The 12,057-nt window shown below is 40.3% G+C and overlaps 1 protein-coding gene across 2 annotated transcripts in view; it reads right to left on the bottom strand.

Moving 5' to 3' along the window:
* ek1 (eph-like kinase 1) overlaps positions 1-12,057 on the bottom strand; it is a 65,007-nt gene that overhangs the window by 40,707 nt on the left and 12,243 nt on the right. For both annotated transcript variants that reach the window (XM_057322517.1, XM_057322516.1), the window contains exons 2-3: positions 7,326-7,390; positions 5,203-5,872 (exon numbers count right to left, since the gene is read on the bottom strand). In XM_057322517.1, the coding sequence (XP_057178500.1) occupies positions 5,203-5,872; positions 7,326-7,390 (735 nt within the window). The remainder of the gene's footprint in view (positions 1-5,202; positions 5,873-7,325; positions 7,391-12,057) is intronic.

Genomic DNA, 12,057 nt, shown 5'->3' on the forward strand with positions numbered 1-12,057 from the left:
TCCTCTAAACCTCATAAGGCCTCCATCTGGGATGCTTTTGAAACAGGAGTTCCCTGTAAGCTGAACACTTGGCTGCTTTTCCTTCACTATCTGGTCCAACTCGTCCATTTCAAGAAGAATTTTAAGTTTTAGTTTTGGCACGCATAAGCACAATCACTATTTGCCTACAAAAATCGTTTCTAGTATTTACACAAGCATTTCGGTCAAAAGGTTTTCAGCCTCATGAGAGAACTAAAATCAGTCGAGTGTGTCCAAACTGGTAGTTCTTCCACCGAAATGTCCGTTTCAGAAATAATATTACTATCAAGGGTAAATGAAATGGCCGTTGCAGATGTCTCATGTTTGAAAAAATATGCTTTGGACAGAAAAGTCTGTTTGGTTGGAAGAATTTACAAATACAAGTTCATAGTATTATAATTACAAAATGCCAAGAAACACAGAGCAGATAACTACCAATGTGCCACTGGGGGCTTAAAAACAGATTGAGGAGGGAAAAGATCAGGCCAGAGAGTCAAGACTGAGCATTTACTGTATATATACTGTATATAGGGAGTTGACAAATAAACCGTAAATGGTGTCAGAGCAAACAAATTGGAAAATAAATGAAGATAAATCTCTCTTATTGCATTTTATATTATAAATATTAATATTAGTATTACAAAATAATAACAGCTTGTTTTCTAAATTTTGCTGTGTCACACCGTATGACATATATTTGTCAGCTACACATTACAGTTAATATATATACACATTTTCTTATACTTCATATGGGACCTATACATCCAGGTATTCATTTTATTTTATTAAAATGTCAAAACATATACTTATAAAATGTGCTAACTTGTAAAATATAAATGTATGTATATATAGACACACAGTAGAGGTCTTCAGGGAGGACTCGGGAATGTCCCAAATGTATTACTTCAGGTCTGTTTAACATGTGTGTAATACCCGAGTCGATCGGAGAACACCGCAGCGATCAGTGTCAGTCAGCACTGTGCATGTGTTTAGTAACGTGCACCTCGTAAAATTAAGACGAGAAAAGTGTGAGTCTGGAAATAATGGAAAAAACACGAGCATCCTCAGCCGTCAGCAGCAAAACTCCGCCGCAGAATTACTGCACGCAGTCTGTGATCATGGACGCCTTCATGAGTGATGTGGGGAAAAGCGTGTATTCCACGTTTTCCTCATGTTTATAATAATATGAATGAACCGTCTTGTTATATCTAAAATGTTTGGTCAGACTCGGCTCAGAGAGCACAGAGATGACAGCAAATAAGTGCTGCTAATGTCAGCGGTCATGGATGCCACAAAACGAGCAATCATTATTGTAGTTCAACAGGGCAAACAGTCGAAAAACAACGCAAACGTGCAAAGTCGCTGTCTTTCGTCACCCTGACAGCAAGCAGACTTTTGAAGCTGGAATAATGAATGGAATTAAACATGTTCGTTCAATTGGCGAGAGAAGAATAACATGAATGAAACAAAGGAGGATTGCATCACAGTCAGGGAGGCAGAAGGCCACTTACAGTAGGTAAGACAAAAGGTTTTATTTTCGCAACTTTACGGACTGTATTTGCTGTGGAATATGTGCCGACCGGGTCGAGTCGGGTCCAGCTTTCAAATAATATTCGGGTCCGCGTCGGGTTCGGGTAGTAAATTTATGATTTTTCTCGGTTCTGCACGGGTCCAACTTAAAAATGATTAGACGGACCTGTGTAGCACATTCACTGGTCTCATCGAGTTCGGGTACACATTGTTGGACCCGTGAAGACCTCTAACATACAGTACAGATGTCAGAGCTGTGGCAAAGTGAGCAGTTCTTATTACATGGATGTGGTTTCTAATCAAAAAAGCCCTAAAATACACATAAAATAGACAGATTTTGTAATTTCCTAATGTCCATTCATCATTTAGCCAACAAAAGCTGCAGAAACGGTTTATTGGGTGGTTACACGTGAATGGTGACTATGTCCATGTTACATTCAACAAAATCCCTGGATGGACATAAACCCCTCCAATTCCACCGTCATGCTATCAAACCAGCAGGCGAACATCACGTGCTGAAGATTACACATGTGGAAACCCGGCAAAAGGGCTTAGCATGCGATTAACAAAGCTCCCTATGAAGACAAACAGCACGAGCGAGTGGAACACCGATGTCTCGTAACTATGTTAAACTCACCCATCTAGACTCTCCTAAATTCAGTCTTAAAAACCAAAGGCACACAAGCTCACACGCACACTCATTGCTTAAAGCCACCCCCGCTGTGAATCTCCACCAGGGTTCTGACAATCTCATGACCCACTTTCCCAGCACAAATCCTATGGACGTAGACACTCCAGAGCTCCTCGCGGAGATTACAGTCACAAAGAGCTCATTTCTACAGCTCCTGTTCCAATGAAAAGCACTCCATTCAGACACAACTGTGAGCTTAGCGCTGTAGAAAATACGCCTCAGGAGAACACCAGAGTGCCCATCTCTAGCTGGCACGATCACAGTCAGGGGGCCATTGGGTCAGACCCCATGCCAGACCCGAACTCAAAGACCAGTGTGCTCCGCCGGACCACTCGAATGCCATTCACAGCCAACAAAAGGGCTGTGATTGTACAGCAAAGCGCTTTAGACTGGGAGATACGGGTGAGAATGAGCGGCCCCTGTGAGGACTTCATACAAGAGGGTTTATATCAGAAACCAGTTTTAAGGACACAATCGCAGCGTGAAAGGTTAAGCGAGAATGTAGAGAATAAAACGGGAGCAATAAAGTGAGGACGGATGAATCTGTGAAGAGTGTGCAACGCAAGAAGAGATGGGAACATGAGAGAAGAGGCGGTGGGGGTTCTGAAGAGTGAAAGAGATAAATATAAGAGGCAGGTCACTGAAGCGAGGTTGTGGGAGAAGATGTAGCTAAACAGTAGCCGTCGCTATCTATTTACTGCTGTCTTTCAGTCTCGGCTCTGTGTGAAGGAAAGGAAAGAAGAGAGAAGGAAGGAAGGAACACTTAAAAGAAAGTTAAAATAAACTCTTACAAATAAAGCAGCTTCATGATGCCATAGACATTTCTATTTCACAAAAGGTTCTTTGTGGTGAGAAAAGGTTCTTCAGATTATAAAAAGGTAAGAACAACATGGTTCTTAAAAAACCTTTGACTGAATGGTTCTTTGTGGGACCAAAAGTGGCTCTTCTATGGCATTGCTGTGAAGGAAAAGAAAGAAGTAAAGGAAAGAAGAATAAAATGAAGAAAAAGAAAGGAAATGAATAAGAGAAGGAGGGGAGGAAAGATAGAAATAAAAAAAATAAAAAAGACAGAAAGGAAGGACGGAAGGAAGGAAAGTGAAGAAGGGACGAAGGAAGGAAGGAAGGAAGGAAAGAAAGAAAGAAAGAAAGAAAGAAAGAAAGAAAGAAAGAAAGAAAGAAAGAAAGAAAGAAAGAAAGAAAGAAAGAAAGAAAGAAAGAAAGAAAGAAAGAAAGAAAGAAAGAAAGAAAGAAAGAAAGAAAGAAGGAAGGAAGGAAGGAAGGAAGGAAGGAAGGAAGGTGAAGTGAAGTGAAGTGAAGTGAAGTGAAGTGAAGTGAAGTGAAGTGAAGTGAAGTGAAGTGAAGAAGGGAAGGGAAGGGAAGAAGGGAAGGAAAGAAAGGAAGTAAAGACAGAAATACTACTTTTTAAATGCTGCTGTTCAAAAACTGAGCAAAATGTAGTTGTATATGTAATTCTTCAGCCCCTTCTCTTAATGCTGCTTTTCAGAAAATACAAAAGCTCTCGCAGCATGAAAACCAACTCCAGCACTTCCAGAAGCCACAGAGAGGCCGCAAGGTGAACACAGGCCACGAGATGTTTCTCTTTGAGCAATTTAACATGGCACTGTGCCGTTTCTTACAGAGCTGTAGGAGTCAAACAGCAATGATGTTTTGTCAGCTCATTTCAATTAATCCGTCCCTTACGAGCTTATTTTTAGTCCAACAATTCAGCTTTAATAAATCAGTCAAACACAGTCAAAACATTGGTCTGGATCAAGCAATCACTTCCAGAGATTTCAGAATGGTTAACATCTAACTCAAGAATCTGAGACACTGTATTTAAGTGTGTGTGTGTGTGCGTGCGTGCGTGCGTGCGTGCGTGTGTGTGTGTGTGTGCGTGCGTGTGTGCGTGCATGTCAAACCTTTTTATCTCAACTACTATGACACACACCCAATCACAACCACACACACAGCAGTTAAGAAGCATTATCAAACCTGACCTGCACATTATCTGTAATAGCCTAATTAACAGATACCATCATTGACATTATCTGTAAAACTCTATAAGCTGTGCTCCAGGCCAATGAGCACTAAACTGGATTGTGATGGATATCCCACCCCCATCTCACTCTCTCTCATGACGTCCTAGTCATGCCACTCAAATCTCTTGTATCGCTGCCCGCCCCCCTCCCACTTTATGATCTGCACTTCCACCCACTAGAAAACAGTCCAGAACGGCTGTATGAATATTTAAAAGCTTTAGCATTCTCAGGTCTGGGATGGCATACGGGGTAAAGAACATCAGGGCTTCAAAAACGGAGGACGAAGACATAAACAAAAGCATTACAGAGCAGACCTTGTGTTGGCTACAAAGGAGCGGACGTTAATGAAGCCATTAGCCCTTTCTGAGATACAAAGAACAACATGTGGAAAGACTAAAGATGGCTCAAAACATAATCATGTATATCACACGACTGCGGTGTGGTAAATCAGCGAGTTTTCACCTTCCTCTGAGGAACAAAGATTCATTTGTTGCGCTTTATGTTGTATTTTCACAGTTTTTATGGATCTTTAGTTTGGTAGTATGAAAGACATCAAAGCACAAAAACGCTAGCGGAAGAACAATTTTACTCATCTGGTTTACACAGAGGTTACAACTCTAATGAAACAAAAATGGTCTCGCGAACAATTCTGTTCTACTAAAAAAGGTGTCTGTTAATAATAATAATATTGTATTGTACATTGTGTCTATTGCACACGCTGTCAGTGCCTCTTGGAAAATAATAAAGATTCAAAATGTAGTCTCTCCATATTTAGTCTTTAGAAACCATACACCCCATTAAGGAACACACACACACACACACACAAACAGCCTAAACCCAAAATATTCTGTCTTGGTTAAAAGACAACTATTGACCAGGACGCACTGTTTATGTTTTAAAGAAAGAAAAAACAATCGTGCTTACGCTGGCAGTGACCGTCCACCTCCTCGAAGCCTGGACGGCAGACGCACCGTCCGATGGGCACCAGCCAACCTCCATCAGCGCTGCAGAACATCCGTGGTGCCTCCAGCTCCTCCGCATCCTCCACGCAAGAGCCACGCACCTCCACCAGCGCTGAATCTCCGCCCGTCACCGTATCCGGGAACCGGGCCAGGTTGAGCACGGCTAGCGGACAGCGCTTATAGAAAACTCTAACAGACACCAGAGCAATGCAAGCACCCAGGTCTTGAAACGCAAGGTACAAGCCCCTCTTAGTGAGACTGCTGATGTCCCGCACTTCAGTGTTTAGCTTCATGACACGATCCCCAACGTCGGTCTGCGTGAAGCTCTCGTCGGCCGCAATAGTGTCAATCTTGACGTACTGGCTCTCGCGTATGTGGCGCAGTGGGGCGGCGACAGCGTTGTTGGATTCGTGATAGTACACGTTGAAGGTCTCCTTACAGGTGCCAGGAACACCTGGCAGGCTATTGCAGTCCCGTAGAGTGAACTTGATTTCCACATAGACGCGCTGGGCGCCCTCACGCTGGATCAGGCCAGTGCGCAACCAGTTGTTCTGATTGGCCTCCATCACGTTGCACACCTGGTACGTCCTCATGGGAATGTTGCGTTCATCCATGACGCTTATCTCTTCCCACTAGCAGACAGAAAACAAGTTGATCAGTTTCGAGAGAAAGGGCTTACTTTCTAGACTTATAATGGGAAAGATTTGACAGATGAGTGATGAGCACATTATGACAGAAGGGTTTCATTTCACCGTCATCATGAGAAAAATGAGTATGACAGGCAACTAGCTTGAGCTCAATAGTGTTTTTTGTTCTCACTTACCTCAACCTTGAATTGTTGGTGCGGAGAAAATTATATAATTTTACTTGGAAACATTCAATATTCTAACATTGTAATATATTATAAAACGTAACATTATAAAGTAGTACAAACAAAGGCTAAAGAATTTATTGGTGCATGGGTCCAGCTTTATTGATTCGATATTGGAAAAAAAACATTTCCAAGCAGAATAACCAGGAACATTTCCATCTTATTTTTTTCACGGCACAAATCTTTCATTTCACAGAATCCCAAAATTGCAGCAAGCATACTGAACATGGCAAACCTTGAACGCTTCTTCGTTCGAGCAGTGCCACATAAAAACATCACCGCTCTAGCTTTTTTCTTTATAAGCACTCGCAAATCTGTGCGTGACTGCTCGTGCCAAGGCCACAATTACCACCTTCATTTTGTTGAAATGGATTTGACTGAATGAAACGAAGGCGTGTGATGATAGAGGAGACCGGGAGACAAGACCGGATCGTTACGCAGCGGGTTAGCGAAGCTGAGCTCTCTCGCAGGCCCCCTCAGGAACCTTTAAAGAGTCACGACACCGAAAGCTTACAAAGCAGAGCTGTGGGCCGCTTGGGGTCAAGGACGGCTGACTGGGGAGATCACACACGACGCTCGCTGAAAGTCAGAAGTTAGACAGCACCATCACAGGTTTTTAAGCGGGGGCTGAGTTAGTGCTTAAAGATCTAAATGGTTACTAAAAGGTTGTTGGTTCAGACCCCACAAGGGGGTCTATGAATGAACACTCAATATAATTTGCACCGAGCGGGACTGCATGCAACAACCGACTGCAAGTTGCATCAGATAAAAGAATCTATACTAATATATGGCTACATATAAGGACATTGCGTCAGGACTTACAATGTTTTAATTATCTTGGCACAAGCATTTCTTTCTCAAGCATATGAAAAAACAATGTTTCTGAGGCAGCACAAATCTGTCATTTTGCAATGTGCAAAAAAAGCAACCAACCTGTGGTAAATCTGATTATTATTTGTTTAGTTTGAAAGCTGTCTTGCAAGGATGCAACAGAATTAAGATGCATGCACTGCAGACCTCATGCTGAAATCCCGGGACAGTCGCTCCCCTACTAGATTGATTCTTTATAACATTTTGGCAAAAGAACAGTAAGAGAAAAGCCTAGGGCAGTTGGCACATGAACAGAAGTCGAAATCATTTGCGTTTTTTTAGGATGTCCAATCTGTGTGAGAGCATCGTGAAGATTCTATTGCAGGAGTTTGACAGGTACTCACCCCCTCTGGAGGATACGCTTCCCAACCCAGATCACCTGGGGCGGACATCGAATCAAGCAAAGTAACTGTAAAAAAAAGACAAATAGAGATATTTAATGCCACAGTGCAAGTCTTTTTGCACTATATATAACAATGAACATTACTGTTTATATAAAGAACTGTTTAGATCATTCCAACAATATTGGGGTTTTAAAACAATTACCATGTAAAGTAAGACTCATTCAAGACCACAGTGTTTTTAAATATAATAGCAAAAATGTCCAGAGAAATGTCCTAAACACTTCTCATTTAAGTGATCAAGATTGCGTGAGGACAGTGAAGTGAGGACAGTGCGATGATTGACAGGATGACAGAGGCAAGAGCGCAAACGAACGTTTGCTAATAAAAAAATAATAATTTCTTTGTTCAATGTAAGTGAGTTTGTCTTTGTTTTACTTTAATGATGTTGTGTTTTCATAAAATATGAATGTTTTAAATTAAGGGGAAAATCCAAAGATCTTTTATTTATTTGTGTTATAATGCATGTTATCCATCTTATTTCGTTTTTATTGTAAAGTTTCAGTAAACGTATGTTTAAAATAGGCTACTACTTTATTGTTGTGTTTTCATTAAACATTAATGAACCACAAACTAAGCATTTCCAAGTGAGTGGAAAAAAACAAAGACCGTTTGTTTATTTGTGTTATACGCGAGAATATCATGTCACATGTCTTATTCGTTTTGATAATAATGAATTATGTTAATAATACTTTTTGTTGAAGGAAAGGGAATAATCAAAATGTCTAACACTGAAGATCAAAATAAGTTTATTATTCACTGGGAACATTTCCTCACCAGCACAACTCTAATAGACTACAAATCGATTGTTAAAAGTCAAAATTATAGATAGATTATATAAGTGAAACTCACTTTTCAAAGAATACAATAAATACCCTTATTTTATATAAGCAAAATTATAACCAAAACTGATCGTGCATACCCCTCAGAAAATATGCAGTTGCGCCCCTGATGCCAAGTATTTAAGGTGAAGCGTGTAATTTCTTTTGAAATTTAAATATTATTTCCTGTCCTAGTTTATTCTGTGAGTGAGCTGTTGGGTGCAATTCGCAACCACATCAATAGATGCCGCTAAATTTCATACACTGGACCTTTAACCAGTTACATGAGTTTAGGGTGGGACTATCTGTTTGACGAACCAATGAAGGATAAAAAATTTGTATATTATAAAACGTAATTACTTTTGCAATTCCATTCTGTGCCACCTGTGGAATTGAAACGCTTTTAAACAGGCTTTTATAAAAGGCCTTAAATACACTTTTAAAACCAGGTGAAGTTTTGTAAAACTCGCATCTCCTCCAGCAATCTTTTTGAAATCTGTTCTCACATCAATATTTTCAGGGGTTGATGCTGCTATTTATAACCATCTTTCAATCTCCCGATGGTCTGAGCCTGAACTTCCCACTTTGAGCTTCGTTTCCAAACCAATTACAGCCCTGGCAACCGGGGTGATTAATTCTTAATCACATCCAAACCTCAGATGTTCCTCCCCTTTCACGCTGAATATCAACCTCTCCCTCCCTGGCACATGTGGTGCCCCTTTTATGACTATTGTGGAAAAAGGAAAACTGAAAAATCAAAGATCACCCCTGGATCCAAATTTTCATTAAAACTGACTGTCAATGGGCTTGTGTGACATACAAACAGTCTGCATTTTTCAAGCCGCTCTTTGATGCTTGGTTGATGTGGAAACGGGGCTTATGTTTGGTTTTATGCGTCCTACATAGAGCAATTTGATGACTTGACACGCCAGAGGGAAAAAACACATGTAGACTCAAAGCAGGATATTACATCTTAACTGAATACAGATTATGATGCTGTTAACCGCTGGTGCTCATGTGGCTGTTTTTCTTTTTATTTGATGACGGGGTAAAGTCCAAAGAGGCAATATATCATTACGCACGATCTGGAAATCATTTTCTTTGGTCGTTCAAAGACAGATTTAATAAAACAAACAAATTTATACAGCTCCATGCCACAGACCTCGCCCAACCCGCAGCGAGGCGAAATTTCATGCGCTGAAAACATTGATTGTTGCTTGGAGAGCATTTTTTATAAAGAACTGGCGTATAAGTGATGCAGAACAGACCCGCATAACTGGTACCCTGCATATGTGACCATTGGATGCTGGTGTGTAGGGCTTTATGTCACGATTATGAAATTTGGCTGACGATTAATTGTTTATTAACTAATTGCGATTATGCTGATTAATTGTCTGTTTAAAGGCTTTGACAATTATAATGATTAATTACAATTAATTCATCCAATGAAAATATAGATACGTTAAGGAATGTGAAAATTCTCTAAATAACTATAACATTCCCTATAGAGTGACCTTAACAGAAAAGACTGTCTTAACAGAAAAACTGAGATATGAGGATGATGTCATCTTGCTGTGTAGATGCAGCAAATCTGGAATCCCTTTAATAAAACTCATAAACACAAAAAACACAAATCCGATACAACTCAAACAGTGAGTGCAGATCAAGGACGGTGGATGTAAAATGCTGCACACCCTTGTTTTCTAAATGTTTACAATAATTGCGGTTATCAGAAATAATTGTGATTATGTCAAATAATTGCGATGAGACGATTATTTAATAATTGTGACAGCCCTACTGATGTGTTCATTTGTCCCTATAGGGCTGCTTACCATGCATCTGCTCAAACTGACTCACACAAAGTCTAGATTTAATTCGCTACCTAAAATACCAGGAAGACCACTCTGTCAACCTGCAACCAAATATTTTGCAAACCCGTATCAGCTTCAAACCAGCACAAATCAGCATAAACCAGACTGGACAAGCATAGAAATTTGTGTTGGTCTAAGCCGGTCTTTTCACGAGGGGAAAGTGGATCAACGCCTATATAGATTCAGCTCTCTAGAGATCTGACGCCAGAAAAAAGGATTGATAAAAGGGTCTACTTCTCTCTCATACAAATACACAGGCTTTCAATTCTTTGTCATTGAAAATATAAAAGATCCCTTTAATCTACCTGGCATAGAAACAGAGACAGGAAGAGGGAGAGAGAGAGAGAGAGAGAGAAAAAGAACGAGAATGAGAGAGAGAAAGAGCGAAAAGAAACGTGTTTCACAAAGCTGGTGTTCGTTTTGTACTTACGGGAGGATATAATCGAATCACGTTGACTAAGAGACGATATTCAATTTAGTGGTCAACTGATACGTTTATTTATTTCTTTGGTCGTCTTTTTGGCCCCAAACCTGAATATACTGTTACAGGCTTGTGCAACACCAGTCCAACGTATATAATGTTGGCTATAACAGCAGCTGGTTGGAAAGTGGAAAGGATGTTGTTTTCATCATTAGCTCTCAGCTGTGCAGCTCTGGACGGAGGAGCCGGAATCCCCTCGGGGTGACAAAGAGAACTCAACACCTCCAGGGAAGAGATGAGATTTACACCAGAAATAGTGCAGCGATCAGCAATCACCTCTAACATAAACACCGGACACGGGGTGAGTGAGAATAAAAAATGGAAAAGAAGATGGGGAGGTCAAGAAAGGGAGAGGGACCGGATAGATAAACAGCTGGGAAATCGTCCTGAGGGAATAGAAGAGGACAATGAGGTCACTCACGTCCACGTAGCCACTGTTAAGCTCAAGTATCGCCTCTTAAAGCAGAAAATCTGTTTAAGGCTGCGTACGGGGCTCGGGGAACGAATTATGGATATCGCATTTGAATTTCTAATGGCAACTACACCCCAAACATTTACACAGATTCTGTTGTATTAAACGTAAAATCTACATTTTGAACCTGCATGGACTTTTGCCAGAGATGTACAACTATTCGAGACAACAAACCAAATAAATGTGTTTGAAACAGGTTTCTTTTCTTTTTCTTTCAACCCACAAATGACTTGCAGACATTTTCAGTGGCAACAACATAAACAAACGTTATGTGGCCCAAACTTAACTTCCGGTAGACCTCCGCAAAGAATCAATAAGTGTTGAGCAGTTTTAATTCAACTTATTACATTTCATGCACAACAAAATATCAAAATCAATAAAGTTTGGTTCCAAATAAACGCCATTTAAAAAAAACAGTTTCCGCCAAAATCTGTATTGTATCAGGTCGGTATTGAAAAGTCACTTTTTAATTTTACGCAAAATGCGATATCCGCCGTGTTATTCTGTCATGTTTTCTCCCTTTTATCCAAACCGCAATATACGCCAGTCTCACTTCTCTGCAGAATGCCATTCATCCGCTCAACCAATCACAGCACACCATTCCACGCACTGTAAACAGTAATGGCGGCGCTCTGAATACGGCCGGCTCCTAGTTTCCCTGAGCTACTTTGTACTTTGTGTTCAACAAACAAATGAATAATTTTGACGGCATAGATGAACCTGTGCTGGTTTCTGCGGTGGGGAAGAACCGTAAACCATCGAAATCTAATCATTTACGTGAGGAGATTAAGACGAGGCACTAACTTATAGCATTAAAAAGATGACCCGTAGAAATCATTTTAGATTGAATGTATGTTTAGACCAGTGCCTGTATGTAAGATTAGTATTGTATTGAGTTCAGAGGCTGTCATATGTGGATCAACTCACTTTGTTGTGTATTTTCAACAGTTTCAATATGAAAAATAACTTTTATATTGATCCAATGGATTTATTGCATTTTTTTAAATTGTCATGGATTTATTGCATTTTG

This window comes from Triplophysa rosa, linkage group LG23, assembly GCF_024868665.1.
Source record: "Triplophysa rosa linkage group LG23, Trosa_1v2, whole genome shotgun sequence".
NCBI classification, from domain to species: domain Eukaryota; kingdom Metazoa; phylum Chordata; class Actinopteri; order Cypriniformes; family Nemacheilidae; genus Triplophysa; species Triplophysa rosa.